Source organism: Neovison vison, chromosome 1 (assembly GCF_020171115.1).
Source record: "Neovison vison isolate M4711 chromosome 1, ASM_NN_V1, whole genome shotgun sequence".
NCBI classification, from domain to species: Eukaryota; Metazoa; Chordata; class Mammalia; order Carnivora; family Mustelidae; genus Neogale; species Neogale vison.
The window spans coordinates 95834926-95862398 of NC_058091.1; the positions used below are offsets into that span (position 1 = coordinate 95834926).

Genomic DNA, 27473 nt, shown 5'->3' on the forward strand with positions numbered 1-27473 from the left:
CTATGGAAAGAACGTAGATGTCCATCAACAGACAAATGGATAAAGGAGAGGTGAGATGTGTATATATATATATATATATATATATATATATATATATATACACACACACACACACACACACACACACAATGGAATACTATGTAGCCATCAAAAGAGATGAAATGTTGCCATTTGCAACCACATGGATGGAACTGGAGGGTATTATGCTTAGTGAAATAAATCAATCTGGAAAGACAAGTATCATATGATTCCCTGATATGAGGAAGTGGAGATGCAATGTGGGGAGTTTGGGAGGTAGGAAAAGAATAAATGAAACAGATTGAAATAGGAGGGAGACAAACCATAAGAGACTCTTAATCTCACAAAACAAATGAGGGTTGCTGGGGGGAGGGAGGTCAGGAGGGTGGAGAGGGTGGAGGGGTTATGGACATTGGGGAGGGTATGTGCTATGGTGAGTGCTGTGAAGTGTATAAATCTGGTGATTCATAGACCTGTACCACTGGGGATAAAAATACATTATATGTTTATACAAAATTTTTAAAAAAATCTTTTAAAAAGGATCAGAAATTTGCTTGTTGAGGTAGGTGTCAGAAGGATTGCAGCTTCAGAGTCATTTTGAAGCGGTGGAAAGAAGAGTTACTTGAAATCAGAAAGTAAGTTGTAACACCAGATGAGATGGTTATGGAGAATGGCACATAAAGTGAGTTGAAGTAGATGGTAGATGTTGGATGTGTTTGTGTGTGTGTGTGTGTGTCTTCCATAAGACAAGGCTTGGCACAACTGGGTGTAGTTTTCTGTGTTCATCTGTTTCTCTCAGAGGAAATCATGCCTAAGCAAACATGAAATTGTGCTGTGCTCAAATTCTGTCTTCATATTTCAGTTGTGTTGGAACAAAATCATATTATCAAACAAATGGTAAAGTAGAACTCATTGTATATAGATATACATAGATAGGTATTAAAATATTTATAAGTGCAAATGCACACATTCATTACACACACTTCTAACTTATATGATATTCTCTATCTCCAACCACTGAGAGAGCCTTGGAAAGGCAACATCCCAAAAGCAATGAGCACACTTAGATCTCGGAATCTAAATACACATCTTCCTCAACTTACACTGGGATTGCATCCCAATAAGCCCATTGTAAATTGAAAATGTTGTAAGTAAAAAAATGCATGCAATACACCCAACCTACTTAGCCTAGCCTACCTTACATGTGCTCAAAACACATTCATCTACAGTAGGGGACAACCATCTAACACAAAACCTATTTATAATAAAGGGTTGAATATCTCATGTAATTTGCTGAATTCTGTATTGAAAGTGAAAAACAGAATGTCTGCATGGGGAAAGAATGGTTGTAGGTGTCCTGGCTGTTCCCCCTCATGATCACATGCCTGACCAGGAGCTGTGCTGTCACTACCCAGCATCAGGAGAGTTAATCGTACTGCCCATCACTAGCCCTTGAAAGATCATAGTTCCGAATTCGAAGTATGGTTTCTACTGAATGTGTAGGATTTTTGTGCCATTGTAAAACTAAAGAATTGTAAGTCAAGCTATCATACTTAAGGGACTGTCTATACCACTCAAAGGAACCAGGACTTGAAGAAAAGAGTGATTCCAAAGCTGGAACAAGGCAAGTACAAGATGCGTATGTCAGAAAAGACATTGAAACCAGTCTGAATAGTGTCCCACTGGCCAAATCTGGGACAATTTTGTCATTACAATGAATGAATAGTGATTATGATGTGAAGAGTTGAATAAAATTAGAATTCATGAGTTTCTACTGATGTATATTAGTAAATAAAAAATGAGAAGATGGAGGAAGAGTGAAACATTTATATAGGGACATGGGACATTTCACATTGCTTTCCCATAAAACAATATTAATTACAAAAGTAAGAACAAGGAACTTAATTTTTTTAGAGATTTTGTTTATTTACTTATCAAAAAGAGAGAGAGAGAGCTCAAGCACACAAACGGAGGAGCCGCTGGAAGAGGGAGGAGCAGGCTCCCTGCTGAGCAAGGATCCCAGTGTGAGACTGGATCCCAGGATCCTGGATCCTGGAATCATGACCTAAACCAAAGGCAGATGCTTAACCAACCGAACCACCTAGGTGTACCAGAACAAGGAACTTTAAAGTGGAGAAACAGGCACCACCTTTATCAATGATCGAGATGATTATTAGTAATGGAGAAAGTTCAAAAATAAATTCTACCTGGTAGGATCCAAGGAGAAGCATGTAGGTTCCCTTTTGTGATATTGTTTTGAGTTTTAAAACTTGAATCTAAGCATTAGGAAACATTGGGCATACCCAAATGGGGGACGTTCTACAAAAAAAAAAACTTGGCCTATAATTTTCAAAAATGTCAAGGTCATACAAGTCAATGAGGCTGAGGCACTGTTACAGATGAAGGGCTGGAGAGAAAAACAAATTCAAAATGTGATTCTGAACTGGATTCTTTGCAGCAGAAAACATCATTAGGACATTTGGTGAATTTTGAATGGGGGTCTCAGAATTTGATAGTTGCTATGGACTGCATTGTGTGCCCCCACAAACCAAATTTAAATGTTGGAAGCCCTAACCCCCAATGTGACTGCATTTGGAGATAGAGCATTGAGCGTAATTCAAGTTACATGAGGTCATAAGGACAGTGTCCTAATCTGATAGGATTGGTGGCTTTAAAGAACAGAAAGATACCTCCTTCTCCTTCTCCCTCTCTCTGTACTTCTCTCCTCTCTCGCTCTACCTACACACAGGAAAGACCCAATGAGGACACAGAGAGAAGGAAGCCATCTACAAGCCAGGAAGAGCGTGTTCCCCAGAAACCAAACAGAATGACATTTTGATCTTGGACTTTCCTGCCTCTGGAACTGTGAGAAAAATGAACTTCTGCTGTTTCAGCTGCCCAATGTATTTTGGTATAGCATGGTATAGCAGCTTAAGCTGACCACTGGTTTTGATGGTTATGTTTTGGTTGAGAAGGTATTTGTTTATTGGAACTATATACTGAAATATTCAGGGAAAATGAAACCAGAAAATTACATGGTTCCAGAAAAGACAGTTTTGTGGGCTGTACTTCTTTTTCTGAAAGCTTGAGATTGTTTCAAAATAAAATTATTTCAAAGAGGTGTTGAGCAAAATATTCAGTATTTTGTGAGGACTTCTGGCCCTACTTTAATAGGATAATAGCATAAAATAGTCAGGAAGCTGACAGTTGGATTTATGTTGATGAAAAAATGGACAAAATATCAGCCAAAGTTTTTAGAATAAACCTTGCCTTTTTGTTTTTTTAATGTATTTACCTGCATATCCAACAAACTTTGGAGTAGACCAGAACTTTAATTACTGACAGAAATAGGACAGGACCTGAGACTTTTCCCTCCAGAATTAACTCTGTGAGTGCTGGGTATTGTGCTAGCTCTTCCCATACATTAAACAAGGTGCTGCTGTTTGCCTAGTTCATTGCTTTGGAGCAGGAATGTGAAAACTTGACCATGGGAACAAATCAGACACTTGTTTGGGTTTTATTTGTTTTTACAGAGCAATATTGTTCTGTTCATCATGTGTAGAAAAGGGAACTTTGCAAGAATGGATGTTTTCAAGGTAAGAACCTGATATTCTTTGCAACCAGAAAAGTTACTTACACTTCATTCATCATTTTATCTAATTCATCTATAAAAATCTGGAAGTGGAAAAAAATTGAAGGATTATAAATTCCGATATTTTTTTATTGATAGTTTTTTGTTTTGTTTTGTTTTTTAAAGAATGTTCCATGCCCACTGTGGAGCCCAGTGTGGGGCTTGAGCTCACAACCCTGAGATCAAGACCTAAACTGAGGTCAGGAGGCAGATGCTTAACCTACTGAACAACCCAGGTACCCCTGGTAGAAGTGAGTTCTTAGGAGAAATATATACGAATTCTAAATGCTGGGGGTTAAAATATCCCCACAGGAATCATGATTCAAGCATCAGTGGCAGAATGCTCACATCTAAGACCCACTTCCCTAGGTCTGATGGAATCAAGCTGCTGGTTATGTGGTGCCAAGATCTCTCTCCCTCACTCTTTTCACTAATACTTGAAATTCCACCAAGAGACATCCACTTCTCTGTGCTTTTATAACTTAATCTTTAGAAGAAGCATTTGGAGTTGGTTGTAAAAAATCAATATTTGAAGTTACAATTTCTGAGCTTGAACCCCAGCTTCTTTAGTCAGAATCTCAGCTTCTTCAGTGATAATATCTAACTCAGAGGGCCCCTTCAAGGGTAAATTTGGACAATTTGTGGAAAACTCCTGGTTGATATAAATACTTAAAAAAATTAAAGAATATTAAGATGATTTAACTTTCTTCTAATTTTTCTTAAGGGTCAAAATGTTATCCATCCTCAAAAATAACTTCACAAAGTAGATATTATCTTTATTTATAGGTGAATAAAGAGAGTCAGAGAGATAAAGTACTTTTTCTAAAAACACATAAATAGTAAAAGACTAAGCAGGAATTAAATTCAAGACCTGGAATATTAATGGGCGACCGCCCCAAAAGAAGGACTTTAAAAGTGGGCCTGGCATATCTATACTTATTGTCAGATGAGGTCTAGGAAGTGTGTATGTCTGATTGACAAGGATAAGATGTGCTTGTTGGAGCTGCTGTCATTTAGGTTGGATAAAATTGGGGTAGATATTTTTTGGAGAGATTTTGATGAATACCAATTGAAATGAGGCCAGGATAAAAGCTAAGGTCATTACTTAGAAAAGACTGGATTTTGTGCCCCCCCAAATGGAAAGAACATAGGTGTAGGGGTAGACAGGACAGAAGTGGGTGATTTAGAAAATAAAGTACAAATCAGAGAGATCTTACATTCGTGAATTTTGTTAACTCCTCTTGCTTGCCACTCTCCTTAGCTGACCTATCCAACCAATCCACATCCACATAAATATACACACACAGCAGCAACGTCTATCTTCAAAAAGAAGAAGGGAAAGTGGATGGACGAGTCAGCTAATCTTTCCTTTCATGAGCAAGTGGTTTCTAGGTGAAAGAGTGTTAGCTTATTTTCAAAAGGGTTGTTTTGTTTTTATTATTATTTTTTAAAGATTTATTGATTTATTTGAGAGAGAGAGCTGGGGGAGGGGCAGAGGGAGAGAAACTCAAGTAGACTTCATGCTGAGTGTGGAGCCCCAAGTTGGAATATATATATATATATATATACATATATATATATATATAGTTGAGTTTTAAATCACTCTTTGCCTAACTATATATATATATATATATATATATATCACTCTTTGCCTAACTATATATATATATCATATATATAGACTATATATATATACCCTATACATATATCTATATTTATATATATATTTATATTTATATATATTTATATTTATATATATTTATAGTTATATATATTATATATATATTTTTTTCTGGCAAGTTTTCTTTTAATTTTATTTATGTTCTCCTCTCTTCTTATCTATGACACTCTGTGTATGCTACCACTCTAGCATCCCCCCCTTTTTTTAAAGTAAGCTTCACATCTAATGTGGATCTTAAACTATGACCTTGAGATAAAGTGTCACATGTTATACTCACTGAGCTAGACAGGCACCATTCATCCTATATTTCTTATCAAACTACAAGGCCTGTCCTGAGCTGAGCAGTAACTGAGCCTGCTGTTTAACTGGAGGATGGAAGACCTTGGATTCAAAGAAGGAAATAAAAGCTGATAGAGAAGTTCCCTCCTCTGTGTTTGATGAGAATTTGGAGCCAGGTGGCAGAGACACAACGAGGAGAGGTTTGAGAACTATTGCTTTACAGAGGTTTGTGAATCCCCAGGGAATGGTAATTTATCTTCTCAGCTGAGCATTCCTGAGGTGACGTGGGTCTCCCTTGTCGCCCATGAGCTGCAGGCATGTTAGCAGACACACTGAGTTCTTTCTGGTCCTGGCTCTAGAAGAACACCAAGCACGGCCTGCTGAAAAGACTGAGGAACAGAGAGGCTTTGTTCGAGCTCTCATTAGGGGAATTATATTTTCACACTCTGGCAAATCTCTGACATACTTTGCCAGATTGCCGTGCCTGCCTTCATTATCCAGATTACTGCCACCCAAGGTACCTCAGCAACTGGAATATAAACCCCAGGGAAGAGACATACTAAATCAACAACCAACCGAAAAGGTGCCAGCACCCAGAATGAAGAGACTCAAGAACACCCAAAATAATTGGCTTCTAACAACATAAAGCTATTGCAGAAGCCCTCCCCTAGATCAGCAGAGCTCTCCTACGTTATACAATAGGCGATGAAGACTGTGGAAGCAAGGGCTGGAAAGTCTGAAAATATCCCTGCTTTCACCACACTGCCTGAAATTGCGTGACATTTTAGGCCAGTCTTTCAGATTTAGATAGAAACAAAGAAAAACAAAAACTTCCTGAAACTGATCGTCCAAGTAGAGCTTAAAAATCAGCCAAGTGATATAAATAGTATTATTTAATATCAGAAAATTTTTTTGAACATCTAAGGTATAAAATTGTTATTTAACTATTGTCAGAGATAGATTAGACTTTAAACTTGATATTGAACAAAAATGCATCCCATTTCCCAATAAACAAAATTGTAAGCTCAATTAAGGAGCTTCAAGCATAGCACGTGCACACACACAAAATTTAGTTGTGTCTATAAAGATGGACAATGATTTGCAAACAAATCAACAGATGAAGAGAAGGAGCACAGAATCTCTGTTAAAAACCAATGAAATAAAGATGGGCAAGGCCATAGATTTCGATAACAGATCTAGCAGAATTTTCATGTAAATAACTGGAGTGCTAGACAAGGAAAAATTAACAGATGAGATGAGGGAGCCACTAAGTAGTAGAAGGAAGTTTATCTGAGCAGAAGACTCAAATATTCAAATTAAAACGCTTCACCAGATTCTAGGCAAGATAGATTAAAAAAAAAAAAAAGACATATTCTATAGTGGAAAAAAGACCATAAACTCAGAATTTTAAAATAAGACTACCATTTATAAGAACTGCATTTCAGGAGGGCAGGAGAGTGTCCATAAGCCAAGGGTTAATGGTCATCACAACCCTGTGCCTAAGCACATCACAATTATGGACTTAAGAAAACACACATATACACCCATGTTTACCCAAGACCCTCTGAGCTTTGCCTTATGATCAACAGGTAATGAGGGGTCCTCTGGGCATCTGGATAGTGAAGATGATTCTTTGTGATGATCAGCAAGACTGGGGGTAGTGGATTTTATAACATAAGCACACTTTAAAAACCCATGTGAAAGAGACTCTGACATACATCACCTATTTGTGTAGTGAAATACTTAGGATCTATAAATAAATTATATGATTTCTTCAGAGAAATAAAACCTTAAATAATTCACTGTTACTTGTAATTTTTAATATCTAGCATCTAGTAACTGATGTTCTGTTAATTATGCCAGGGTTTACTTCTTCACAGATACAAAAGCACATTCTGACAAGATTCTGGGACTCCAGAAATCAAAGGAAAATCTTAAAAGATTCTAGAGAGAGAGAAAAGAAAACCATATTTCTCTAGAAATAGTTTTATATGACTATGTCAATTAGCTTTTCTAAAACTTAGTTCCTTAAAACTCACCCTATTATATGAGACATGAACTTGATTATTTTGTAGTTAATACATAGTAACAATATATTTGGATTGAATATGGACTATGTATGAGGAGTGTATGTGTGTGTGTGTATGCTTGTTAATAAAATGAATTCCAGCTGTCAAAGAAAGGGGAGCCAAAAACAAATGCTTTAATTTATAATAAAATAACAATTAATTTATTGAAATTTTATACAAAATAGACTGGTCACATAACATTTGAACTCTTGCCTCAAATAATAGACATGCAAAAAGAATTAAGCATAAAAATATTCAAGTAAAGACATAACATTACTAACTAGACTATTTCTAAATCAAGAAAGCACCACCAAAAACAATCATGTTCTTGCTGTACACAATAATTTCCTTTATACTTCCTATATAGATTTCTTACATATTGTTTTATTGGCTTTAGTTTTATACCTTTGGGATTGAAGACATAGTATGTATAATAAAAGTGACATAATGAGATGTGTTGTTTTCTTTGTAAATTTACCTCTATGGGGAAAAAAAAATACAAGAATATTCCTGGAGTGTTCACCCTGTACCCACCCACTGGAAAGAGTGGTCAGGGAGTCCTAAAGAGAATCTATTTGACTATCTGTTTTACAAGGCATATTCCTTCGACCATGCAATCCCTGAGTGTCAAGAAACAACACCAGATCATGTTAAGATTTTATACACTGGACATCTGGGGCTCAGGACCTATTCGTTCTGTTGTTCTTGTTGGATGCTGCCTTTTAAAATTTTTTTAAAAATGATTCTAGATAATGGGAAAGGAAACTGAGGCACAGGAATGAAATTTAGTCTTTAGGTTCCGGCTGGTTGTGGCCATCATGTTCATTCATTGTCACCTTCTTCCCTCTTGGGGACCTTTAAAGAAAACAAGATTAGGGCATTTTATAGTTTCTTTCACTTGGACCTGACAGAGGTTAGCACTGAAACACAAAAGGTATTTCAATAGAAAGAACTAGGAGTAACAAGTGTTTGTCTTGGGGAAAAATAAAAGAACAAAGATATTTACCTCACTCACCCAGACTACATTCTTTTTCTTTTTTTTTTCAATTTTTAATTTTTTATAAACATATATTTTTATCCCCAGGGGTACAGGTCTGTGAATCGCCAGGTTTACATACTTCACAGCACTCACCAAAGCACATACCCTCCCCAACGTTCATAACCCCACCCCCCTTCTCTCAACCCCCCTCCCCCCAGCAACCCTCAGTTTGTTTTGTGAGATTGAGAGTCACTCATGGTTTGTCTCCCTCCCAATACCATCTTGTTTCATTTATTCTTCTCCTACCCACTTAAGCCCCCATGTTGCATCTCCACTTCCTCATATCAGGGAGATCATACGATAGTTGTCTTTCTCCGCTTGACTTATTTCGCTAAGCATGTGCACCCGAATGTTTATACCGACTACATTCTTTTTACCAAACCTGTTTTTCCTGACAATCCCGCTGAACATATCGAAATACCTGTCTCTCTTAAGCTTTGCAGGAAATAATTTGGGGAAAATGTCAATGGAGTAAAGAGGTAGAAACTGGAGGATAGAAAGAAGACGATGTTTTTCATAAAACCTCTTGTTAGTTTCTTCACTGAGATTCTTCAACCTTACATATTCTACCTGTTTTTGTCTACTCATGTATCTGGTATAAAATCTCATGCTACTTCCTGGTATTCCTATTATATTTATGAGAAGCTTTTTATTGCTCTCAGTGGAGCAAAGGACAATTTGCCTACTGAATTCTGTCTTGATGTCCTTTCTGCTTTGGAAAAGACCTTAACTTCTGATTTTATCTGTCAGGATACATTGTTTCAATCTCTTTCTATAATTAGGAAGTTTATCCAGTTTTATCACAAAGATGCCAAACAGACATTTTGGCTTCGGGTGAGCAGAACTTTCACTGGTATAGTCATCATTTACATTCTTAGCTAGAACGCTGCGCCGTACCTCCCAATATGCAGAATCATCAAAGAAGAATTCCGTAGATGGCTGGACACAGACAATGAACCTGAGAATTAAACCTATAAGATTAGGGAGAAAATAAGGCACGTTATGATGCTGAAGAGGAAAACTTACTTGCATAGTAATAAAAATACTACTGTAAGTTATAGGGCAACTTTTCATCTTGGTGTCTGAGTTCAAGCCCCACATTGGGTATAAAGATTACTTAAAAATAAAATATTAAAAAATATACATATATATGTTGCTATAAAATCATCCCCTTGAGCTTACATGATTATTTTACTGTCAGAACTTTAGAATATTTTCAAATTTACCAGTTGATATGTTTATCATCTATCATGCTGACCACATGCAGCACATGGAAGTGTTTACTTTTCATCCTGACCTGTGATCAGCCCTCCAACAATTGCCGTTCCAAGGGAAGATCCTAGAGCAGCTGCCTGCATCAACATGGTAGTCCTGGTAGACCTAGGAAGCCAAAAGAAAAGACCAGTGTTGTTTTTCCAGAGTACCAGCAAACAAATCTCATTTCCTGAGGGAGTGGATGCTCGCCATCTTTAGGCCAGAGCGCAGCATTACACCAGCAAAGAAACATTAATTTACAATTTTTGTTTTATTTTGTATTTTTATTTTGTATGTATATTTTATATTGTATGTACATTTTATTTTGTATTTTATTTTATTAAATTCTTGAGTAATGTTAAGAAGTCCTCATAAACACTCAAGCAAAAATCACATTTTTCTTCAGGATTGATGAAAAGATCTTCCTTAGAAAGAGTTTAGTATTTTCTAAAAATATGGCACCAGGTTCTGATCTTCAATCTGATCCATTCAACAAATATTTATTGAGTCCTCACTCTGTGCCACCTTCCCTTCTAGACATTGAGGATGGAGTAATGTACAAAATAAACATGAGTGCCATCTTTCCTCATCCCATCGCAAAAGGAAAATTGCAGTTTAATTAAAAATCACTAAGATCAGGAAAGCTAATTTTAGCATATAGTGTAAAGATAACTCATTGAATATATTTTAAAAATCTCTGTAAGCCATTTTAGACACAGTTACCTTAAAACAAAATTAGTAAAAAAAAAAAATCCTCATAATTTTTGAGATTGGAAGAATGTCATAAAAAACTATTGAAATGCAGAAGGCTAGTATAGGAGTGACAAAAAAAGAACTAGGGATGTGAATACCTCCTTAGCACAGCACCTTACCCTTAGCAGAAAATTCATAAATAGTTGTTGAAGGACTAAATGTGTGATTATGGGAAAGCGAACAATTGGAAAATGAGAGTGTCTTGGTAATTCATCCTTGGTGTGTCATTTTCATCATCCAAGGGAAAGAATGTACTAAACTCAGATTTCCATTTTCTCTTTTTATTTGAAGGGTTTAAATTTTTTCTACTATGTGAAAATTGTGCTATTGTACTGGCAACACATACTCATTTTAAGAGTATGAGAAAACATTAATCCAGAAAAGGAAGGGAAAAAGTTTAATTTCCCTCAAATCTTAATCAGTATAAAAATGTAAGATAGAGACATATATTTTTATAAAAGGCCAGTCATGTAATAATACTAATTTTCCCATTAATTCTTCAGTGTCCTTTGATGCCAGTAAATGTAGACCTGGATCATAATTTTAATTACTCCCAAATATTACACTCTAAAAATATACTGTAATTATAGTCCTGAGTTTGGATACTTAGGTTGCTTCCAATGTGTCATATTTTTTAAAATGCTGTGAGAACACATCCTCTTATGAACATGCTTATGAATTTGCCCAATAATTTCCTTAAAATAAAACATATCTAGAAATGAAATTTTTAGTAAAAGTTTATATACTTCTTCAGGGTCATTTGAAATAGAAAAACGTATAATTCATATCCCCATTTCTCTACATTAGCTACCATTCAGTATCATGATTCATTTCATCTTTATCAACTTGATAAATGAGAAATTGGTAATGTGTTAATTTGCATTTCTTTGATCACTAGTGAGATCTCACATTTAACATATATTTACTCATTTGATACTTTTCTTTTGTAAATGGCCTGTAAATTTTACCAGAATTTGCCAACATTTTTTCCAAGGTATTAAAAGATATTTTTGATAAAAAATGTTCCCTGATAAAATGGGCTTGGGAAACATGAGGTTTATCAAAATTAACTGCATTATTAGAATTAGGCGGCCATAATGTGCACAGATAACTTTTAAGAATCCTTACTTCTCCTTGTTCTATGCTTACCAAGAAACCCGATTTGTGTTTTACTCTTCTGAATAGAAATATCTGAGTAAATAGTCTTGGTTCTTGGCCAAAATATTTTATCTGGTGTGTGAGATGTGTGTGAATTTCATCCATGTGACTAGGCCTTCCAAGGCTTGTCATCCACCCCACCTCCAAGTCCCCCTGAGCATACTGAGAAGTGGCTGATCAACCTGAACACCCAAGAACTTGACTCTCAACTACAGAACCTACCCCAAGTCCACCCAGTGAAACCCAGCCTGTGAGAGCCAGATAGTTGTTTTATTGCATCCATACAATGGGTGCAGGCATGATGCTCAGTAATTCCTTTATTGCTCATCATGAGGCACACCATAGCACTTAGGAGTTGAGCTCATGGACCCATGTTTTTGTCGTGCTTGATTTGCATTCAAATATGTTAGTGTTTGTCTCAGCAGCATGTTAGGTCCCAGAGAGAGCTGCAAGAAAATGTGGCTATTTCTGGGGTTGTTCTCCAATTTTGCAAAGGGGACCAAAAAAAAAAAAAAAAAAAAGAAAACAAACAAAAGAAATAGGTCAGCTCTAGACATGAAAGTGGAAGCCAACTTTCTATTGAGTAGAAAATATGATTAAACAATTTTTTTCAAATATTTATCATGACTGGTCTCAACAGAGTTGAATTTTAATCTGTGAAAAAGAAAGAAAATTTTCTCTTCAAATTATTAAACTCTAGCCAGTAGTCACTCTGAGTCATTTTCAAACATATTCACCTTTTCTTTTATGCTTTAATGTGCTTTAAAAATTTTAAATTTAAAAATTTAAATTTAAAAGTTTAAATTTAAATTTAAAAATTTAAAAATTGAGAGTTTTAATTCCTGCTTCCTTAATCCCTGAGTGATCTGGACTCTGTGGTCTTCTCAGCTCTTTTACACAAATGACGTTCATATCAAATTTTTCCAATCTTGTTACCTAAAAGTGACAACTGATGGCCTTTGACATCACTTTTGTTGTCCTGTATTTAACTGATAACTGTTCTTCCTCCGGCCCTTAAAATATTTATGACCTCTCTGGGAAGAATCTAAGTCTGTTAGAGCTTGAAAGGATTTTAGAGAATAAATACTATAATTCCCTCATTTTACAGAAGAGGAAACAGAAGCTAAGTGAGCTGTCAGAGGCCCCATTATTAGTCAATAGCAAAGGCGAAGCCGTTTGCCTGGTTTCCTGATTCCCCAGATCCAGCGCTCTTCATGTTATGCTAACTCATGGTTCGATGTGTTGATTGTAGGAAAGGACTGCTCAGCTCATTACAGATGTCCCCTCTTCCATTTTGGTGAGACTAACTAAAAGAGTAAGCCTACTATAATCTGACTGTGATTATCATATTGCCCTGTGAGGATACACTTGCCTGTGGTAGAAATATTTAAATTAACACTGTTAATTAAAACAAACAAAAACCAACCACCATTAATAACCTTAGTTAAGACATATCTTTCCACCCAACTTTATCCACCCAGTCGTGTCTCTTTGGCTTCAGTAAGGATGATACCGTTGCCTGGATTGCTAAAGAAAAACCCATTTTATGACCAGATTTCCTCCAAGAGTGAGAGAAAACATCATTGGACCTCAGGATGCAGAAAAACCCATTCTTTAACTCACGCCTTAGATGCTCCCAGGACTATTGCCACAATGCTTGCGAGGCCTCCTATCACACCAGGTAAGCCATGCAGGTTATGAACACCGCATGTGTCATGGATCCGCAGTTTATCAGTAAGACATGGCTAAAATTGTAAAAAGAGGAAGTTTATTATTTTGTTAGACATACTGAAGTCAATGACTATGCAGGAAAATTTTATCTGTCACCCCTTTTGCCATCCTTATCTATAGCCCACTTAAGTCAAAGAATCCGAATATGTTGGTGGCAAAACTACTTATATCAGTTTTTAGTAGATGGATTTGAAGGCAGGTGATTTCAAGTCCTCCTCCTTCTGACATACTGATGATATTCTAAATCCCCGTAAAAGGTCACAGAGTGCTTTATTATGCAAAACAAGCAAACATCATCAACAACAAAAACTTTAATGAAACTGCCCTGAGGAAACGAGCACCCATACTTAACATTCAATTCACACTAATTTTTTTAATAATTTAATAATATCAGATTCTTTCCTGGTACACAAAAGAAGTCAAGGAAGAGTAGAAACCACTGGATCCAGAACTGCGAGCCATACTTCTGATAGGAAGGGAAATGACCCTCGAAGAAGGAGGGGTGATGATAAAAGGAATTTGCATAGTTTTTCCCTGCTGGTAGGATGTCAGAAGATGATGGTACAGATTCAGAGTTTGACTGAGAGCACCTGTCATACTTACAGTCAGAAACTTGAAACCAAGCACGGAGACAGTTCCTGCAATGCTCCCAATGATCATAGCACCATATGGGTGAATCTTCATGTCTGCACAAGTGCCCACAGCAACTCCTCCAGCCAGGGTTGCATTCTGAATGTGAACCTGTGGGCAGTACAGTGAGCTGAACGAGGTCGGCTTCAGAAGGAATGAAGTAATCTATCTAGGGTCTATTCCCTAGATAGACTCCATGGTCTCCATGGACTCCATGGTCTATTTCTCAGTTCAAAGGGCTACTGATTCTTTTTTAAAAAGAAGGTTCTTGGTAATGACAAAAGGCCTTTCTTCCAAATGGTTGACATTTGATATCTTCCTCGTTGTGGTTCCTCAGTAGGGACTGAGCAATCAGGTTAGTGAGACCAGCTTGGGGAGGAATGAGAGGAAAACCAAAGAATTTGTGATGGAAGGCCTGGTGCATATAATGTAGTTATTCTAGTAGTGGTATGACTGTTTATTCAGTATGGAAATGCATTTGTGGTTGTTATGAACCAAAAGTGGCTGGTGTGTGTTTGGTGGAGTTTTTGACATTCCAATATTCAAAGAGGGAAGATAGAGACATCAAAGTGTACACATTGTAAATGAAAGACAACAGTTATGACATTCCAATATTCAAAGAGGGAATGTAGAGATCAAAATGTGCACATTATACCTGGAAGACAACAGCTTTCACAAGTGTCACTGTATTGAGAATATTTGAAGATGGTGGAAAGAGTAACCAGTTGCCATTTACCAGAATTCCTCAGAAGAATCATGTTCTGGCTGTTCTTCCTAAGGAGGAAGTCTCACCACTACTTTTAAGAGAGGACTGAGCTGTTCATGTATTTTTTTTCTTTCTTTTTTTGTTTTCAATTTTCTTTCATTAAACAAATTGTACAGCATTGAAATCTATGTCTTTAGCTCTGCTTGAAGCAATTACAATATCCTTTTCTTCCCTCAGGCTGGAAAAGAAGAGCAGCTGATGTGTGGATTATTCCTTCACATGCATTTCTCTAGTTCATAGGAAAGAAACTCAGAAGACCAACTTGGGAGTGTTTAAAAAAAAATGTTGTGTTCTGATATCATTTTAAACACGTAATAGCTGTAGAAATACTTCAGAGTCTCCGTATATCCCTCACCCAGCTTCCCCCAAGGTTAACCTTTTATGTTATCATAGAACCAAGAAAGTAGCATTGATAGAATACTATCAAAGGTTTTACCTGAATTTTACCAGTATTCCCACTAATGTCCTTTTTTTTTTTCCTCCAGAGTCTTATTCCAGGCCCCACATTGCCTTTAGTTGTTATTTGAGAGGAATATTTACAGTTAGGAAAACAGACTTAACTCACACCCTCCCCCTATTCTCTGTTTCTATTCTTGGCAAGTCCTGTTTTTAAGGAAGATTTCCTAAGACCTGGGAGAAAGTCAACTCCATCATTAAAGAAATATGCCTCAAATATTTGATATGTGCATAACTATGTTCCCTAATGGACTGTATATTCCTTGAGAACACCCTTTTGATTTGCCACAATATAAATTTGATGAAGAAACAAATGAACATTATTTTTTAAATATTCTGCAAGGTTTGCAGTGTTGTGATTTGTTGCAGCAGCTCAGCAGTGAGGCAGAAATGACCTACTCATCTGGGCAACCATCAGTGTCACTTAGCAAAGCTTCCATGGTGGTTAATATGTACTGACCATATCGAGCTTGCCTCTCTTCCCCACGAGGCTGGAAAATGCATAGGCTGTGAGCACGCAGGCAACAAGAGAGAAGTAGGTATTTACGATGGCCAGGTACTGTTGCTCTGTAGTTTCAGCGATGGCTGAATTAAAACTGGGCCAAAAGATCCAAAGGAAAAGAGTCCCTGTCATAAAGCACAGAAAGGGATATTAGTGCTGGATATGGAAGACAGTCCCTAGGAGGCTGTTTGCCTTGGATCAACTCTACTCACCAATCAGGCAAGTTCATCTCTACTCACCAATCATTGCAAACAAATCTGAGTGGTACACAGACTCCTCCTTCTCATTCTGCCTTCTCAAGCCTGACTGATATAGGACACCTGCTACCGCCAAGCCAAAGTAGGCCCCAAAAGCATGGATCGTCATTGATGCTCCAATGTCAGAAGCCTGAGGGGCAAAACATTCATGTTTTTAGAGGTGAAACTGAATCTAACTACAGGAGGAAAGTCAATGAAAGGACTGCTCATTGGTTAAACATTAGAAGAAATGAAAAGAAAGAAAGAAAGGGTATGTCAGAGAAAGAATAAAAGAAGATAAAATAGGATAGTGACATTAAAAAAAATATATAGGATTTGGAGACATGCAGAACTGACTTCCAATGCTAGGTCAGGTGCTTCCTTGCAATGTGACTTCAGACAAATTACTATATTTCTCTGATTCTCTGCTTCTGTAAAGTGGGAAATATTACCAGCTAATATAGTCATGGTGAGACTTAGTGAGGCCATGTTTGTAAAGTGCTAGGTCTTTGTGGACATTCAATTCATTTTAGTTAACTTCTCAAGGTTAGGGAAATTTGAAATGAAATGATATACACTGCCCTTATTTCAAAAGAAAGATGCTCTTTGCATTCATTTGACATTATAGTTAAGGCTTATTTAATCACATTTCAAAGACTTGAAGCTTTAAAAAGCCCAAGTCTTTCCCATATTTTTTTCACTGTGCTATATGATGATGTGAAAACCAACTGATGTCCAAGATTCATTTGAAGCAACATATTTAGGTCCCTCTTTAGGACACTGTATGAATTTGATCCGGTCTTCTATAGTCTCCTACCCCAGGAGGGAAAGGTTGGAGTGCCAAACTTGATTCATAGCTCCTCTTGTACTTATTAAGGTAGGAAAATAATGCAAACTTATTAATTTATTTAGATTTTCATGCTTGATAAACTCCTATGTACCTTTCAGGTCCAGCTTAACTACCACTTCCTCAGATAGGCCTTCTTTGATTCCACAATCTAAGTTAGGTCTTCCAGTTATGCTCTCCCATAGCCCCCTCTCCATATTTTTCATATTTTCATATTTTTTAATTTATAATATTTGTGTGTGTGCATGCACCTGCCTATGGGTGGGTAGGTGATAAATGATTCTCTATTCAAGGTCTGTCTTCTCTCACTGGACTGTAAACTCTATAAAGACAAGGACATTAACTATTTTGTTTGTCAGACTCACCTGGAAAGTTTTCAGAAACATATTCTGTGGACAGAGCGGGAGATGGGTGGGGGGATGGGTGAAATAGGTGATGGGGATGAAGGAGGGCACTTGCTGTGATGAACACCAGGTGATGTATGGAAGTGTTGAATCACTGTATTGCATACCTGAAACTAATATTACACTGCATGTTAACTAACTGGAATTTAAATAAAAACTTAAAAAATATTGGCTGTGGAATTAAATGTTCAATAGAAACAAGCAAAATACTGGGGAATGCCCAGAAATATCCTCAGGGGAATCAATGTGATTTTTCATGCAGGAGAAGAAATTTGATCTAGGCTTTAACAAAAGCCTTAGACCAGGCTAGTCAGGAGTGCCTGAGTGGCTCAGTCTGTTAAGCCTCTGTCTTCAACTCAGGTCATAATCCCCAGGGTTGTGGGATTCAGTCCTTCGAGTCTTGCTTTTGGATCCTTGTTCCCCCCCATCTCCTGCTAGTGCTCTCTGTCTTGCACTGTTTCTCATGTACTCTCTGTCTCTCACTCAAATAGATAAATAAAATCTTAAGAAAAAAAAAAAGGGCTAGTCATCTAGTAGTTGAAATATAATAGGAATTGATCATTGATAGTAAATATAATTTAATAAAAAGAGTTATGGAGTTAGTAAATTCTAGGTTTGAGTCCAGATTTGGATCAGTCATTCAGCATCTGTGATCATTAGTTGTAATTTGTACAACAGTAACAGCATAATACCCAGGTTATTGTCTGGCGGTGACAATGAAATAAGGTAATGTTGATAAGACTCCTGGTTTATCAAAGGCACTCAGATAATGATGGGTATAATTACACTTGCTATTCTATCATGCTCACCAATCTCTGTCCCTATGTAGAGTAAGCATCCTTTGGGTGTAATCAGAACTGATGTCAAAGCTACTAAGTATAAATCATCTAATACTTACCTGAAATATCTCACCAACCACATATTCATTGCCAGCAAAGACAGCGATTTCTAGTATTGTCATGATCAGCATTTGGACTGGGCTTATTTTTCCCAGGACAGCTCCAAAAGAAATTAGGACTGTGGCTGTACTGAAGTCTGCATTTATTATGCTGAGGGAAAAAAAGAAAGAATACATCCAATAATATGCACACCCAACACAGAACTGTGAGCTCAGATGAATCACAGCATTCCTTTATCCAGCATGCAAGGTCCTCTCCCCAACCACCACGTCAGGAGTTCGTCCCAGGTACCCTTTAAACACCCTCATTTCCTTACCCCTCCTCTTTTCCATCTGCTATACATTCGGGTCACTCCAGCATTTCCTTTACTTTGACCCATCTGTTCTTGATTTCATTTAGGTTTTTCTTTATTTTTGTTGATCTGATAAATGACTTACTTTCTACAGTGTTTACATTTCAAAATGTAAATACAGACATGTAGAAAAAGAGCTAATGGAGGCTTTTTGCTCCCTGTAGCTGAGATGGAAGGAATAACCTTCAATGAGATAGGATTTCTCATGTCCTTAAAGTCAAACCAGAGAGGATATAGGTATGAATGAATGACTCAGCTCAGTAGAGCACAATGTCGATTTACATCCTGGGGTCCCAGCAATATTTCATTGTCTTAGGGAGACAGTGTACCAGCTGGTTCAGAGGCTGACTGACAAGAGACCACAAAGAGAAACAACTGCCCTGAAAACATAATTTTGAAAAATAAGGGATGCTCACTTTTTGATTCCAATGTAAATTGTCTGTCCTTTGTTGTGCAAGATCCCCTGAATAAAAGTGCCCCATTGGAGGCCCAAAGCAGCAATGAGTAGATTGATGCCCACACTACTAAAGCCATATTTTTTCAGGAAGGTCATGAGGAAGCCAAACCCAACAAGTATCATTACATGCACATCTTGGAATACTGGAAAAAAAAAAAAAAAGAAGGAAAAAATTATGTGTTAGGGGAGAACGAAGAAAGGGTTGCTTCATAATATATCCCATTTATTAAATGTTACATCTGATATATAAAACACTGCAAAGAGAGAGCATTAACTAGGAAGCCAAAGACTAGGCTCCAAAGCCAGTCTGACTGCTTACCAGCCATGAGACTCTGGGCAAGTTTGTCAATATTTGAGCCTTTTCTTGGAATACCATGTGTTCTCATACCTGAAGAGTTTTCAATTACTTCCCACCTGAGGAAAACTTTGCAAAGCACAGTGCAAACATCACCCGCTCTTGTGGACTTTCCCAGTTCTCTCCAGGAAAATTAATATGTCTTCTTGTCTTTTACACAGCATTCTACATACACTTCAACTTTAGCCTTGCCACACTATATTAGCATTTATTTAGCATGCATTATAGTGTAATAGTTCCTTGATGAGGTGTTCATCTCCTGCACTCGACTGTGAGTTTCTTGGTTGAAGGGATTAGGACACAGTCCTCTTTTGCTCCCCAAGAGTTGGCATAAAAGTCTGCGTATAAGATAAGAGGCAATAATGACTAAATTAAAGAGCTACCGTCTCCATTTATTATACAGATACAAATCTGTATAATACCAGGTCCGGGAATCTTATCAGATCAGCATTCAAGTCCAATAAAGTAATGTCTTTGTTAGCACTTTCTAAGCCACTGGGAAAAAAAAAAAAAAAAGAATAGAAAAGAAAAAAGACCATGGGATGGATGTACAAATAAGCAAGGCAGAGTGTTGACTTTGTGGGAACTCAGAGACGTGTTACTACCCTTTGGTCTTTCTCCCGCAGTTCTGTCATCAGGCTTGGGGAACTGTGTTTGTGGATAGGGAGACTACACCATTCGGCTTTGTCTACTGTAGGAGATGCTGTCATACACTGCCCATACACCCCTTTTAAAGATGAAGAACTTATTCTTTCCAGTTCCCTGGCTATAAGGAGTTGCCAGTTGGTAGTCCTAAATTCTCAGTTCTTTTCAGGAATTGCCTCTCCCTGGGGTAGCCTGTGGTCAATGACCGATTCACAATAGCATCCCCTGCCCTCAGGGAAGAATAACATGGAGCTAAATAATCCTGGTCTCAGGATACCCTATGGGGTCTCTCCCTGGAAACCTTCCTGCTACAGGTACTGATCCTTAAGGCACTCCCTACTAAACTGTTTTCAAGCTAATGTCTGTCTTAAAGCCTGATTCCCAGGGAGCCTAACCTGTAGCTCCTACTTTATGGGCTTCATTTCTCTCTGCAGAATTTTTCTGACCTTCTCTCCTGACACAACTTGGAGACCACATTAATTTCAAACTTTGCAAATTAAATTGGATAAGCTAATCTCTGACAGTGATCCCACCCAGAAGTGGATGGAAGATGTTGACTTTTCAAAGGTACCCAGCATTTCAAAGACTCTTGGTAGGCATTTGAAGGGCTCTTTGGAGGCATGGGGATTTATCCTAAGGTATTACTCTATGATGAGTAACAAGACAGACAGATATGGTTGGCATCATAGATTGAGTCAGTAGGGTCCTTCAGTGGCCTAAGATCCAATCTAACTTGTGGACAAAGGCAGCACATGAAAGAATAAAGAGAATGAGAATACTCCATGATTCAGGTACACACTAGAGTCATTCACTCTTTTGACCCTATCCATGCAATGAGACTTTCAGCCACCTCCCAAGAAAGGCGTATGAAGAGGATGAGAAAGGGAAGGATAGATTTCTGAAAATTGTTCCTTGTCAGTGGATTTTCGGGAAGTCTCATTGAGGAGAACACTGCACAGTCTTCCAGTTCAGACAGGTGACAACACCCATCCTCATCTCATTATCCACCCAGGGAATTTAGGGATTGGGATTCCATGTGACCTGTTGGGGGGCCATGACCAACAAACGTGAAACTGCTTGGGTTTTTTTTTTTTTTTCCCCCAATTTATTTATTTTCAGAAAAACAGTATTCATTATTTTTTCACCACACCCAGTGCTCCATGCAAGCTGTGCCCTCTATAATACCCACCACCTGGTACCCCAACCTCCCACCCCCCCGCCACTTCAAACCCCTCAGACTGTTTTTACTGCTTGGGTTTTGAAATGTAAGGGATGGGACGTCTTAACTGCTTTGATGGTTTTTTTTTTTCCCCTCAAAGATTGTTACTGCTTTTTGCCACCAGGGGGCTTAAGAAGCTCATCTATTATTTAGGTTGCTAAAGAGTTTATATATAATGTTGTGAAAACTCTTGACAGTGATTCTGTGTTAAAAAAAAAATGTGGATAAGAAAGATCTATAAACAATTAGGATTCTGTATTGTCTTGTATCCTGTTCTAAGAATGTATGGGTGGGGACTAGAGAGAGGGCCATCGGTTTAGTTCTATAGTGCAAGACTGCCATTAAAGGAATAAAATGTCCTCTGCAGAGGGAAAGGAGATTGAACTTCTGTGAAGTCTTCCAACAGGTTTTAAGAATTTCCAAGACTTGTCTTCATCAGATATTCTCAACAGAGTGTGATTTTAGTTTCCAAAGGAAATGTGACAATAGCTGGTATCTTCTGTTTTACTTCCATCTATATCTTGCGGTAGGATATCTTGCAAGTCCTGATAACCCAACTGTGCTTAAAATGCAGATGATGATTCTGACTCACTTTCCAACAACACCCCCATCCAATGAATGAAACAAACCTGTCCTTTCCCTCTAGTTGTATATGCCTGCTGCCTCGAATGTCCTCTCCAACTCGAACCCAATACTTCCCGACCTGGCAAGCTTCTGTACACCCTTCAAGAACCAGATCACAGCTGTACCATCCTGCATACCCCTCTTATTTTAGTTCACTTGCTTATGGGTTTGTTTTTGTTACTATGTGTGCTCACTTGTCATTTGTTCAAATACTGAGCGAGCACTGCCAGTAAGGCACTCTTTCAGGAGAAAGTGAATCCAACCTAATTAGAAATTGTTCAGCTTTCTTCTTCTTTCATTTATTTATTTATTTGGTTTGTTTTTGCTTTTATAAAGAATTTTACTTCTTTCACAGAGAGAGAGAGAGAGAAAAGGAGAGCACCCGTGGGGGTGAGGATGATTCTGGGAAGCAGAGGGAGACTAGCTGCAGAGCAGGGACACTCCACGTGGGGCTCCATCCCAGGACCCTGGGATCATGACCCGAGCTGAAGGCAGACACTTAAACAACCGAGCCATTCAGGCACCCTTCATTATTATTTTTAATTCTCCATTTATCTCCAGTTTGTCTAGTTGGTGCTGCTTCGAACAGGATGCTACTGTGTTCTTTGACAGATCCCCATTAGTTTTTACATCCTTGGCAAACCTTGTGCTTTCCTCACCCTGACCTGGAACCAGCAATTCCTCCAATGAGCCCCTGAGTGGGGAATGGTATTTAGAAACTAGGATATGGATTGTACTTGTGCTCATCGCCCCCAGTCCTTTCCACTAAGCAAAAACTATTCAATCAAAGGCAACCCCAGGTTTTACTGGAGGCTGGTATCTTATGGTTAGGTCATAAACCACAGACAGTATGTTAATTCAGGAATAGAAACAATTCCAGGTTACACTTAGAATAACAGCAAGCAATTCCCTAGGAATCATTTATACTGCATAAATTAGTTACTCTTTGCCTGTAACTTATACCCAGATATGCTAAATCTTTTGGTAACAAATGAGCTTAATAATATCTGAGTAAATACAGAAATGTATTCTGAAATGCAGATCATTAAAAATAAATGATTGGGGGCACCTGGGTGACAGTGGGTTAAAGCCTCTGCCTTCAACTCAGGTCATGATCTCAGGGTCCTGGGATCGAGCCCCACATCAAGCTCTCTGCTCAGCAGGGAGCCTGCTTCCTCCTCTCTCTCTCTCTGCCTGCCTCTCTGCCTACTTGTGATCTCTGTTGTCAAATAAACAAATAAAATCTTTTAAAAAAATAAATACTTGTGCTTAATCCACCGTTGGTATTGAAATTCATAAAATAATGTCTAGTGGCATAGTATATCCTTTGTCAGTTTACCTATACGTTCAGTGTTCCCCAGGTGTGATTGGCACACATCTGGGGGTCTTGGAGACACTTTCAGGGAGTCTGATAGGTGAAAACTATTTTTATGATAATCTTATGGTGTTTCTTGCTTTTTTTCTCTGTGTTGGTATTTCCAGAGATGATGAAACAAAATTATGTAAAGCTATGGGCCCTTTAGCCTGGTACCAATCCATGCTGATGGTTGTGGTATTCTTTTTTTTAAAATATTTTGTTTCTATTTAACTTAGTTAACACACAGTGTATTATTAGTTTCAGAGGTAGAGTTCAGCGATTCATCAGTGTTAACACCCAGTGCTCATTTCATCGCGTGCCCTCCATGATGCCCGTTACCCAGTTACCCCATCCCCCCATCTTCTCCCCTCCACAACCCTATAGTTAAGAATCTCTTATGTGGTATTCTTAATAACCACTCACTTGTGGGGGCGAGGTGGCGGAAAGCAGGTTTTAATTAAGAATTTTTTGATGAAGCAAGAAAAATTATTAATCTAACTACTGACCTTCTTATATGTGTCTTTTGAATACCCTGTAGGAATTAGTCCATGGAAATGCCATTACACAAAGAGTACTGCTGACACAGGATGGATATCTCAGAAATGAAGCATTTTTGTTATTGTTTTAGTACCAACTGAAAGAGCAGGGTTTTTGTTTTGTTTTGTTTAGTTTTTGTTGTTATTTGTTTGTTTTTTCACGGAACTCTATTTTTACTTGAAATAAAAGACTTACATAAACTATGGTTTTTCAGGCAGGTATAGATATTGTCTGAAAAATGAGTGAAGTGAGGCTGTCATTTCAGGGAAAAGAATCAACAGTATTTGTTGCCACGAATACCTTTTGACTTAAAAAAAATAGAATTTTAGAAAGTTTGTGTCCATCACTGCGAGCTTATCAGCTTCCTAATATTTCTCAAGGGTTTTCTGGTGAGATGGCTGGTGGTATTAACAAGTATCCTCTTTCATTATTATATGGTGAACTATGTCAATGTTTGAAATATTTGCATAATGGTGAATTAATATTTTTCCAATGATCGAGGCATAGCATTACAAGATCACACATGGGTAAAAACTACTCAGAGCGCGAGACCAGTAGGTTTTAATGTAATAGAGTACAACAAGATCATGGCTGTGGTTTTGCTGTCCCATAGATGTGTGTTTGTAGAATTCTAATAAAATGTTGACAGCCCTCAAAGGGCCTTCTCCCTAAACTTTCTTTTTCTCTGCTCTGCCTATAGGTTAGCAAGAATTAGCTGCCTGTCACAGTCACACTTCATTCCTTGTCAAACTGTCTGTCTCAGGACACCTGCGTGGTTTAGTCAGCTAAGTATCTGCCTTCGGCTCAGATCATGATCCCAGGGTCCTGGGACCAACTTCTGCATCAGGCTCCCTGCTCAGCAGGCACCCTGCTTCTCCCTCTGCCTGCTCTGCCAGTTGCTCCACCTACTTGCGCTCTCTCTCTTTCTCTTAAAATAAATGAAATCTTAAAACAAACAAACAAAAAACACCTGTTTGCCTCAGCAGAGTGACCAATACTTTGCTAGGTACCATGAAGCCCCAACACCCACAGAATATAGCTTCCTTCTCAAATGAGTATCTATGGAGTCATTCGTGTCATGAAACATGATATTCAGGCATGCCACACAGTTTCACAGTTATGCCTGGGGATGGTCTGTGTGACCCCAGGCACTGTTCTGCTATTCAGAAAAGCATAGCCGAATGCAAGCAAGAGGGATGAATAAACCTATATCTGACTGACTTTGCTTAAATATAAATTAATATTCTGTCTTGCTTATTTGTGAAAAACTCCTAACTTCCACCACCCTGCAATTAAAACTGCTGTAATAGGGAGTGCCTGGGTGTCTCCGTTGGTTCAGCGGCTGCCTTCAGCTTGGGTCATGATCCTGGAGTCCTGGGATCGAGCCCCCATCGGGGGTCCCTGCTCGGCAGGGAGTCTGCTTCTCCCTCTGCCTGCTGCTCCCTCTGCTTGTGCCCTCTCTCTCCCTCACGTTCTCTCTCAAATAAATAAATAAAATCTTAGAAACAAAAACTGCTGTAAGACGCCATGAGCTTCTCAAGCAGGAGCAGAGCCTTCCTGTATGTGACACCTGCACTTGGCACAACCCATGGCACTGGGCAGGCGCCCACATGTGTTTGACTTGAACATTTCTTCTTAATAAGCAAGTATTTAATCTCTCTAATGATGTAGGCTGTCATGTAAGTTTTATGTGAGTTGATTTGAAATATGGGGGAAACTGTAGGAAAAATATATATGTATAACCACAATCATGTAGCTTCTGGGCTATTCTACAAAATATTTTAACCAGGGATAATATGGGCTGAGTCATTTAGTGGCTCTAGGGTCATTATGTCTGCATGAGAATACTCCCCATTATATAACCCCCCTCAAAAAATGGAGGAATGAGAAACAAATATCATATGGGTTTTTTTTTTTGAAAAGCTTAGACTTGCCCATAGAACTGTCATAAACATTGTTACTATTCTCAATGATTGAATAAATTTAATAGTTAATAAATTAATGAATAATAAAATTATGTGATATATATGTATATGATATATTATCACCTCCCTCCCTGGTTAATGATGTAATAAATATGCTTGACTCCAAATAGGCAGTCAGTTAATGGTAATTATTATTGCTTTATTAACTATTTCATTGTCTTCCTTATCAAACTTGGAACTAAACTCTTTCTTTTCTTCAGTTACCATTTCCAGGGAAGGACTCTGCCTTTAAAATACATTAGGTGCCCATGTTTTTCTTCCCATTGCAGAGGAGCAAACTGCTTTCCTTTTAGAAGGTTATAAAATCCAGAGTATATCCATTTACTTCTAATGTCATTCTTTTTTTTTTTTTTTTTAATTTGACAGAGAGAAATCACAAGTAGATGGAGAGGCAGGTAGAGAGAGAGAGGGAAGCAGGCTCCCTGCTGAGCAGAGTTCCCGATGCGGGACTCGATCCCAGGACCCTGAAATCATGACCTGAGCCGAAGGCAGCGGCTTAACCCACTGAGCCACCCAGGCGCCCCTCTAATGTCATTCTTAATACCACTTCTTATACCTTAGGGCCCCCACATGATACCCAGTCTCCCTTCTCCATATCCCACTTTGTTTCTGCTCTCTCCTTGAAAGTTACCTTAGACGCTTGTTGTTGTTTGGGGGTGATATGTTTATACCTTGCAGAACTAGGGATTGATTTAAGGGAAAATTAATGTCATTTAGCAGATGTAGATAACACAAAAGATTAATCAATTAATTTAATTTTTGGCTTCTTATGCTGATATTTTAGTAGACAGTGATTCTATTCAAACACATTAACAACAGAGACCAATGCATTAACAACAGAGACCAATGCCATAGACGAGATACCTCAGCACGAAATTATAATCCCCTTAGTATCCATAAGTATCACAGATTCTATAAGGGGCTCCAGTGTGGAGCTCAAGGGGTTATAGAATTCAAAGATTTCACACTCTAAGTCTCCCAAATGCGTTCACATTCTGAAAAGCCCAAAATGGGTAATAAGAAGTAGATTGTTTACTCACGAGGATGCAACTCAAGGAATTTGTCCACTTTTGTCGCGTTGGTGCTGTACTGCTGCTGGACATTCTGCTCTGTTTCATACTTGACAAAGAATCCAAATAAAACAATCATGGAAACTTCCAGTCCAATGGCTACAAGAGGGAATGAGAGCTTCATGTCTGTGGCAAAAGACAGAGGTACACTGAGGGCTTCAGAGGCTGTGGGAGGTTGATAAGAACTGAAGGACTGCTTTGTGTGTGGAATTCAGCTGCATGTTCAACTCACTCCAATGACATTGCAAGAAAAAAAAATGGACAAGACTGATCAAAACACCCCACCTCTTGGGGAGAATTATGCACTGTAGTCAAGTCATTCAAAATGCTAGTTAGAAGAATACACAATATAGACTTGAAGAAGTCGGGCTACAGAAATGCTCTATTGCACAAACGTGTCTAGAATCTTATTTAGTATAGTTCAACAGACACTTATTGAGTGCTTATTGTATGGCAGGCACTGAGCTAGGCTCTATAGGAGACATGCAACTAAACAAAATAGAGAATGGGTTTATTTAC

General features: G+C 38.1%; 1 protein-coding gene across 1 annotated transcript; it reads right to left on the minus strand.

Moving 5' to 3' along the window:
- Positions 1-8488: 8488 nt before the first annotated feature.
- Positions 8489-27078, minus strand: RHAG (Rh associated glycoprotein). The gene is made up of 10 exons (XM_044237538.1): positions 26925-27078; positions 19122-19305; positions 18353-18503; positions 16207-16354; positions 15926-16092; positions 14217-14354; positions 13506-13627; positions 10015-10088; positions 9615-9688; positions 8489-8533 (listed from the first exon to the last, which is right to left on the minus strand). The coding sequence occupies exons 1-10, from the start codon at positions 27076-27078 to the stop codon at positions 8501-8503; spliced, it is 1245 nt and encodes a 414-aa protein (XP_044093473.1). The 3' UTR covers positions 8489-8500.
- Between the last annotated feature and the right edge of the window lie 395 nt (positions 27079-27473).